At 38.5% G+C, this 9,877-nt stretch overlaps 1 protein-coding gene across 7 annotated transcripts in view; it reads right to left on the bottom strand.

The window, feature by feature from the left end:
• Nucleotides 1-9,877, bottom strand: part of grm5b (glutamate receptor, metabotropic 5b) — a 584,754-nt gene that overhangs the window by 142,177 nt on the left and 432,700 nt on the right. For all 7 annotated transcript variants that reach the window (XM_043691559.1, XM_043691556.1, XM_043691557.1 and 4 more), the window contains 2 exons: nt 8,031-8,277; nt 3,114-3,282 (listed from right to left, as the gene is read on the bottom strand). In XM_043691559.1, the coding sequence (XP_043547494.1) occupies nt 3,114-3,282; nt 8,031-8,277 (416 nt within the window). The remainder of the gene's footprint in view (nt 1-3,113; nt 3,283-8,030; nt 8,278-9,877) is intronic.

The raw sequence follows: 9,877 nt of genomic DNA, 5'->3' as shown, positions 1-9,877 counted from the left end.
TTTACCAGGATGTTGCCTGGTATAGTAGGGAGATCGTATGAGGAAAGGCTGAGGCACTTTGGGTTGTTTTTATTGGAGAAAAGAAGGTTTAGGGGTGACTTGATAGAGGTGTACAAGATGATTAGGGGTTTAGATGGGGTCGACAGTGAGAATTTTTTTCCACGTATGGAGTCAGCTATTATGAGGGGGCATAGCTTTAAATTAAGGGGGAGTTGGTATAGGACAGATGTTAGGGGTAGGTTCTTTACTCAGCGTGTCGTGAGTTCATGGAATGCCCTGCCAGTAGCAGTGGTGGACTCTCCCTCATTATGGGCATTTAAGCAGGCATTGGATAGGCATATGGAGGATAGTGGGCTAGTGTAGGTTAGGTGGGCTTGGATTGGCGCAACATCGAGGGCCGAAGGGCCTGTACTGCGCTGTATTCTTCTATGTTCTATGTTCTTGAACCTAAACTGAGAACCGGTTAGTGGGTTATCATCTGTTTATTACTCCTGTTTATTGGAACTGTCAATTATATCTTCCATCACCATGCTGATGAATAAAGCCAACAGATTGAATGGTAATTGGTCAGATTGGATTTGTCATAATTTATTTAATTAACTGATCAAAGGTTCTCCAAACGTCATGGTAGTGTTAGATCCTATCTAATGATCATCAGTCCAATCGTCTGAATCACTAGTCTAGCAACATAATGACTATACTACTGTACTTGTATAATTAAAACTAATTATCTTCCACATGATGGATGGTTAACAGGTTGAACATGGCCAATACTTTTTTGATAGATATGCTTTGCGAAGAAGATTTGTCCATGACCAACTACTTATTGTAGATTCTCATGTAGGAAGCCTTAAGGCAGAGAGCTTCTTGCTGCATTGATCCTCTTGGTTCTGGGAGGCCAAAATCTACTGTCATGGCTCAACTGCTGGTCCAGAAGAGATCAACTGCTTAGACTTACCGAGGGATATATCCCTTTGTAGCTTTCGCAGAATACACAACCTTCATACATATTCTTTGTCATCAATACCTCACGTCAGATTGTACACTCAAAGATAATTTTGTCCTTATTGCACACAATTATCCTATATAGTGTATTCTTTAAAGTTTTACTACATCCTAAAGCTTTGATTTTCATTTTTTCTTTCTTTACAATGCAAAACACTTAACCAAGAGTTTCATTTTGTTCTTAGTAATTAATCATTCTTGAACGATGTATAATTTTGAGGCTCTCAAATTCTTCTCAAAATGTATTAAAAAGTAACCTCTCTTTAATGAGTGTCTTTGTTAGAATGCTTAAAGCTGCACTAGACAAGCTGAAATGGTTAGTATCTTGCATTAGCAGATTAATTTCTAAATCAATGTGACTTTTCTGGGTGAAAGAAGGCCAAAGCTACTTTTAGTTTGATTGATGTTTGATTGATACTACTACAGTGCAGTATGTTATTGAATAAACACACAGACTACGAAAGAAACCTTTCTGACAAAAAGCAATTTATAATACAGATTCTTTAAAAATATTATTTGAACAAACTGTTGAATTTAGTGTGATTTCATGAGGTGTGATATTACACCTTAGCCTGCAGTCAGCCCTAGAGAAATCTGTACTTCTGTGCTTGACCATTTTAAAAGAAAAAATCAATACAGCTCAGGTTTAAAACAGTGGCTGAATATCTAACCTTGGACTAGATTTTACACTCCCTGCTGGGGCATTTTGTAGCAAAGGAGTTTCAAAAACCTAACCACCTCCAACCTTTATGAAACTTGAGTGTTGGAGATTTTGGACAGTCTGTTCACCTATGGCATCTTGAAAGCTTCATCCTACCCCATGTCATTTTATTTAGAGTGAGAGGAAACCCACACCAAGCTGGAAGCTTGGGCACTCCGTCTGTATGGGCTGTATGTTAAACAAGTTGGGCAGAGGGAGGGAGAAACGTCCTTTCCAATTCCCTCTGGCGTTTGAAGTTTAGCCTACTCCAATCCTCACAAGATCACACCTCTACCCCACTCCCCCACCCCCATCCGCCATTACTCTGTTCACTCTAGCCTCAAACCTGTCCCTCATTCTCCTCACTGAGGTCTGCCAATTTAACCCTGGTGAAATCCCCTCAGTGTCTCACTGCAGTGACGATCACTATTAGGGACTGTATTTTGTCCCTGCATTGGTCATTGCTCTTGCCTGGCCATTTGCAAGTCACATGATTGACTGGTATTATGAAAGATAATGGAAATGAAAGAGCTAATGCATGGGCTATACTGTATCTCACCCACTCTCCCCTCAGTCTGATATATAATATAGCCATTATGCAGAGACAGCTCATGAACTGGGTGCACATCCTGAGTCCACAGTGTCCTTGCTCTATCGTTTAATGATAGTTGCTGTTGGGGTTCCAAGTTGCAGCATTAAAATGCAGAAGCATACTGTAAATATACCAGCGAGGTTCTATGAGGGTTCTTAGAGTATGGCATACATTGGTTGCCAGTGTCAGTGGATTATGGGGTGCATGTGGTTGCTGTCAATGAAACATGTGCTGAAATCATCTCCTGAGTTGTTTGTGCCTGTTGTCCAACATGGAGGTCCTTTGGAGCAAGTGACAAGTTGAATTCAGCAGGTAGCTGCCCTGATCTCCATGTTGAGAAATTTCTGCATGTAGTTTGCTTATGGTAGTAAGACACGATGAGGCAGGATGTGCAGTTAATAAGGTCATTAAGCTTCTGAACAAATAAGTCTTCACACATGTGAAAATAATTTTTCAGGGCCAGAGAAATTGTTCATGTAATGATCACTTACCACACATTAAATGCTATTTTCTCCTGAATGCACCACTCTAGGTTTCTCTGTGCAGAACTAATCCGCAAGTATCACAGGTTCATGGTGTTGCAGCTATTTCAATGTCAAATCTAATAACAAGAACCTAAACAGTGCAAGTGGGGGATGAACAGACTACCTCTGACAGCAATATTTATATTTCCACAAACAATTGCCCCTGAGAAATTGCTTTTTGATTTAACTATAAAAATGTTAAGCGCTGAAGGTGTTGCAATTACAATTATTACTATAAAATCTAGGTCATTATTTTATATGATATAATTAAGAAAAGTTACAGACTACTCACTTTTATTTCCCCTTTTTTACATGGGTCGCTGCAGACAGACCGGACAACAAGATTCTTACTGGACCAGATTTCATCATCATCCATTTTCAGCTCTCCATTGTCCCAGCTTCCAACATTAATATAGTCAAAATATTCTTTGCCCAGCTTTTTAAAATTCATTATTTCATACCTAAATGCAAAAACAGTTTGTCAAAATAATGCCTCAGAATGCTAAATAAATTGGCTTGTGTTACTGCATCTTGCTTTCACATTTATAATCAAGATGGGGAATTGACCTCGTTTTGCTTCCATTCATTTCTTATATGTATTTTCTTATAAATATTTAATTTGATTCTAACATGGCATCGCAAGCAAGACCAACATTTGTTGCTCACCCCCTATTGCCCTTGAACTGAGTTGCTCATTGGGCTATTTAAAAATGTGGTGAAGAATCAACCTTATTATGGTGGATTTGAAATCATAGGTAGAGATGGCAAAGTTCTTCTCCAAAACATTTCATAATGATCATTAATAAAGCTAGCTTTCAATTCCAGATGTATTAATTGAATTTAAATCCAACCAGCAGCCATGATGGGATTCCAACTGGTGTCCCACTGCATTACCCTGGGCTCAGAATTATTCAAGCAGTGACATTGCCTTTATGTAACTGTCTCTCCTGAGTGGCTTTAGTGGTTGGTAGTACTAAAGCTAAATATTAGCTATACACCAATTAATGGGAAATTAGTATTATAAGATAGTTCAACAAACATGGTCTTTGCATAGGAAAACTAAGATAATAGGATCAAGCAGAGGTCGATTGGGTGAGTCTGTTTGAAGGAAAAGGAACAACTGGCAAATGGAAGGCTTTTAAAAGTGTGAAATCAATAGTCCAGAGATAGTATGTCCCTGTTAGAATGAAGGAAAAAGCTGGCAGGTTTACAGATCCCTGGTTGTCAAGGGATATTGTGGCTAATTGGGGAAAAGAAGAAGACATACATTGGATTTGAGTGGACTCGATGGGCCAAATGGCCTTACTTCCGCTCCTATATCTTATTTAAGCTATTGGGCTCAAGTGAATCCCTTGATGACAATAAAGGGTGGTGCATAATTAAGAGGGAATTCAGAAGAGCAAAAAGATGATATGAGATGGATCTGGCAGATAAGGTTAAAGATAATTGCAAGAGTTCTATAGCTATATTAAGTTTAAAAGGGTGGCTAGGGACAGAATAGGTCCCCTTAAATATCAATATGGCTGTCTATGTTTGGAGCCACAGGAGAGGGAGGAGATTTTTAATGAATATTTCTCCTCAGTGTTTAATAAAGAAATAAGGGAAACAAGTGGCAGTGTTTTGGACCGCTTTTGTATTAACAGAGAGGAGGTGTTTACAGTCTAAAAGCTCATTAAGGTGTATAAATCACCTGGGCCTGATCAACTCCATCCTCGGACATCGTGGCAGGCTAGGGAAGAAATTGCAAAGGCCCTTGCACAGATTTTTGCTTCATCTTTAGCCACTGGAGAAGTTCTGGAAGACTGGAGGGTGGCTAATGTTGTTCCATTTTTTAAGAAAGGTAGCAAAGATAAGCCAGGGAACTATAGACCAGTGAGCCTGACATCAGTGGTAGGCAATTTGATGGAGAAGATACCGAGGAGCAGGATCAACCAACATTTGAATAGTCAAGGTCTGATTAGGGATAGTCAGCATGGATTCCTGATGAAAGCTTATGCCTGAAGCATCGATTCTCCTGCTCCTCAGCTGCTGCCTGACCTGCTGTGCTTTTCCAGCACCACCTTCTTGGCATGGGAAGTCATGTCTAACAAATCTTTTAGAGTTTTTTGAAGAGGTAACCAAGAGGATAGACGTGGGTAGGGCAGTGGATGTTGTCAATGTGGACTTTAGTAAGGCCTTTAGTAAGGCAGGCTAGTCATGAAGATTAGGTTGCATGGGATCCAGAGAGAGCTAGCTAATTGAATCCAAAATTGGTTCAATGGTGGGAAGCCATCGAGGGTGTTGGTTGAAGGTTGTATCTCAGACTGGAGGCTTGTGACTAGTGGTGTGCTGGGACCTTTGTTATTTGTTACTTACATAAATGATCTGGATGTGAATTTACAAGCATGATTAGAAAGTTTGTGGATGATACAAAATTGGGAAGTTTCGTTGATAGTGAGGCAAGTTATCAAAAATTACTGGGGGATCTTGATCAGGTGTGAAAGTTGGCTAAGGACTGGCAAAAACAATTCAATACAGATAAGAATGAGCTGTTGTCCTTTGGAAAGTCAAACCAAGGTAGGACTTATACAGTAAATGGTAACGTCCTGAGGAGTGTTGGGAAAGAGAGGGATCTAGGAGTACAAGTACATAATTCTTTGAAGGCGGTATCGTAGGTAGACATGGTGGTGAAGAGGCATTTAGCATGTTGGTCATCCTGTTATAAGAAAAACATAGTTAAACTGAAAAGAGTGCAAAGAAGATCTATGAGGATATTGCCAGGGCTAGTACGACTGAGTTCTAGGGAGAGGTTGAACAGGATAGGACTTTATTCCTTGGAACATAGGAGAATGAGGAGTGACCTTATTGAGGTGTATAAAATCATGAAGGGTATAGATAGGATGAATGCATATAGTCTTTTTCCCATGGATGGGGAACTGAAAACCAGAGAGCATAGCTTTAAGGTGAGGGAAAAGATTTTGGAAGGACCTAAGGGGCAACCTCTTCATGCAGAGAATGGTACATAAAAGGAATGGGCTGCCAGAGAAAATGGTTGAGGCAGGTACAATAGCAACATTTTAAAAAATATTTGGATAGGCCATGGGGGGTAAGAGTTTAGTGGGATATGGACCAAATGCAAGCAATTGGAACTAGCTGAGTGGGCACCATGGTTAGCATGGATAAGTTTGGGCAGAAGGGTCTATTTCCATGCTGTATTACTCTATGACTGTATAACAACATTTAATAGATATTATAGATGAGTGGAAAATAGATGTTTTATTATTTAAAAAGGCCAAATAAAACAACATAATTTTAACCAGCATCTTGCCAATTCAATTGTATTTAGATTTTTGTTTTTTTTATTTCCATACTTCTAAACATGCACATCAGTTTTTGCCTTTGGATGAAAATATAGAAGGCGAAGGCATCATTAGTAAGTTTGCATACAACACTAAAATTGGTGGATTAGTGGATAAAGAAGGTGGTTATCTAAGACTACAATAAGATCTTGATCGAATGAGCCAATGGGCTGAGGAGTGGCAGAAGAAGTTTAATTTAGATAAATGTGAGGTGTTGTATTTTGGTAAGACAAAGCAGGGGAAGACTTATACAATTAATGGTAGAGTCCAGGAAAGTGTTATCAAACAGGCAGACCTAGGGGTGCAAGTAAATAGTTCCATGAAAGTTGCATCACAGGTAAAAGAAAACATTTGTCATGCTTGCCTTCATTGGTCAGAGTACTGAGTATAGGAATTGGGGTCTCATGTTGAGGCTGTCCAAGATATTGTGAGGCCATTTTTAGAATATAGGGTACAATTCTGGTTGCCCTGCTACAGGAAAGATATTATTAAATTGGAAAGGGTGCAGAAAAAATTTAAAAGGTTTTTGCCGGGAGTGGAGGGTTTGAGCTTTAGGGAGAGGTTGAATAGGCTGGGGCTTATTCCCTGGAATGTTGGAGGCTGAGCAGTGACCTTGTAGAGGTTTATAAAAATCATGTGGGACATAGATAAGGTGAATAGCCAAAGCTTTTTTCTAAGGTGGGGGAGTTTAAAACTAGAAGGCATAGGTTTAAGTTGAGAGGGGAAAGATTTAACACAGACCTGAGGGACAACTTTTTCTCTCAGAGGGTGGTGCATGTATGGAATTTGCTGCCAGAGGAAGTGGTAGAGGGGGGTAAAATTACAACGTTTAAAATGCATTTGGATGGATACATGAATAGGAAGGATTTAGAGGGATATGTGCCAAATGCTGGCAAATAGGACTAGTTTAGGATATCTGGCCGGCGATGAAGAGTTGGACCGAAGGATCTATTTTGGCGATGTATGCTCTATTGCTCTACGGTAAATGTATGGTACATTGGTAGTTGATGGAATCTAGGCAAACAGCATATAACTCTACTATTTGGAAATAGGCTACAGGTCGTTCTGCTATAACCCACATTTCATCAGCGCAAATTGGCTATAATGTGAGTGACGAACAGTGGACATTGTTTAGATAATGCAAATTTTCTTCTGAATGGATATAGCAATTTTCTATTAGCAATCTTCTCCAGCACGATTTTCTATAACGGTTTTCCATAGCGCGATTTTAGATATTGCAAAGTTACAGAGGAACACAACTGTCACATTATAGCCAAATGACCTGTAGGTCGAGGAAGGAAAAGGCATTAATGTAAGTAAAGAATGAAATTTAGAGAATTACTTTATTGCTCATGCTGATAATTTTTTACATTTTTCATGATGTTTCTTAGCTTGTCTGCTATTTCTATAAACATGCTGGTAAATGGCCATGTCCAGTGAGTTTTTTATAAATAATTAGTTTGATAATCACAATTGAAACATTTAAATGGAAGACAAGATGTTAAACTTTGAAAAGGCTAATGAAGAGGAGTGCGGTAACCACTACGTAATGTGATAATATCATAGACACATGGGTATGATTACAACCATTGATTTCTCACTAATACTCTTAGTAATGATATTGATTATATCAATGTAACTTATACCTAGTTACTATTATGCAATTAACTACACCTTGTTTAAGACAAGAGCCTTTTCTTGTTAGACTTCTATGTGATTTTCCTCGACCACACTAGACAAGTTAGGACCTGCAGATCCCAAGGAGGATGGTGGTAGCAAATCCATCTAGTGTATCTTTCACCAAGGTGACAGTGTTGGGTATCAATCACACAACAAACATTAATCAATTTTATAGATGGATTATTGAATACCTTCCTGGTGAATCACCATTTTCATCAAAAGAGATGACATCTCCAGATACTCCAGTAAAGTTGATTTTCATGAGGAAGTCCAACAGTATTCTCCCATCAATAGGTTTCATAGCTTCACATAGCCCATTAACTCCAGGACACAGGTTTTGTTGCATGTTGTGTAAAGCGTGGGCCATTGAATAAATTGCGTTTATCACAAATCCCATTTTGGTGTCTTGTACATATTGATCATGTAATGATTCTGTTCCTATTAAAGAAAATGTAGGAAGACTCATACTACAACTCAAACAAGTGTGTCATTTAATCAAGAAACAGTAGGCTGCCATTAACTTATTAAATAACAAATTGAAGGTAATAGCTAACAATAATAAGCAAGCTTACAGGGAATGAAACTTCAGCATATTATCACATTGCCATGAATTCCAGGTCACATTCCCCATTGCTCATCATTTTTTCCATAGGGCTCTGTGCGTTATTTCTTCTTACACATTCTTATTATTTATTCCCTGGATACTTTGCTTCACTATCAATTAGTATTGTTGCTTACTATATGCATCTGTATAGCATGCCATTCGTTAAGACCTCTATTTTCTTTCACAGGTTTCAGAAACCTCTCCAAACATTTCTCTTTGGTAATCTGGTACTTCTAAATTCATTATGTTTTTTTTATGCTGCTGATCCACTGTTTTTTTTATCACATTGTGAAATACTTTGAGACACTTCTCTGTGTACAGAGCACTTTGGAATGTAATGTTTCTTTACTACCATTGTTGACACAATAATCTAAAGGAACACTTAGATAAAAATAGAACATGCTGCAAATGCAGAGTAATTCAATGAAAAATATGCATAAAAGGTAATGTTACTTGCATAACATTTTTAGCAATGAAGTTGATGCTAGATTTTTAAAAATTCTGCTGTAAAATTATATCTTACCTGTTACAAAATATTGCTAATATGCATCTCTCAATTATTACTGTTCCTCATCCTGGCCATTCCCAGTACAGCTTTAATCTTTGCTTCTTAAGTGACAGATTTGAACAGATATGGTCGACAGTCAGTTTATCTATTCACTAGCAAATCAGATTGGATCATATAAAGCCCTATTAAGTTCCACTCTCATTTATTCCAGGATCATCCAATTTGTCTATTTTATTGTAAGTTGTCTGCTAAAACTCCTCTTCCATCTCCTCCACATTCACCTTGAACAACAAATATGTAGACGAGAGTGTGGTGCAGGAAAAGCACAGCAGGTCAGGCAACATTCAAGGAGCAGGAGAATCGACGTTTCGGGCAAAAACTCTTCATTAGGAAAGAGTACATGTAGTTCATTATCGAACTAAGACAACTTATTTGGTTTCTACTCTCTCTTTGCCCAACCCAGTGGCAATCCTTTGGCATTCTTCTTGCTCGACTCCTGAGCTTTAACCTTTCTCTAGTGACTTAACTACTTCACCACATGAGTCTCTGAGCTTATCTTGTCCTCAAGATAAATCTATGGACCCTATTACCATTTAAACCACTGATCACCAGGTTTCTTTTCACTGCTTCCCATGTTAGAAACATTGTTCATGATACCATCTTCTTGAGTACTATGTGTTTCTTCTTAAAATCTGTCCTCATCTCCCCCCCTTCAAAAAAAACAAATATTGATACCTCTGTCCTTGCTAACAACTGTCTCACTTCCAATCTCACTTTCCTCCCTCAAATCAGTAAATATGTTGACATCTCAGTGATGTCATTGAAAAACAGCAGTATTTTCATATGTACATTGATGACAACTAACTGTACTTCACCATCACCTCTCTTAATCCCTCCGCTATCTTTAAGTTGTCAGATGGTTTGCT

Source organism: Chiloscyllium plagiosum, chromosome 6 (assembly GCF_004010195.1).
Source record: "Chiloscyllium plagiosum isolate BGI_BamShark_2017 chromosome 6, ASM401019v2, whole genome shotgun sequence".
Taxonomy (NCBI): domain Eukaryota; kingdom Metazoa; phylum Chordata; class Chondrichthyes; order Orectolobiformes; family Hemiscylliidae; genus Chiloscyllium; species Chiloscyllium plagiosum.
This window is presented reverse-complemented; position numbering and strand designations above follow the sequence as displayed.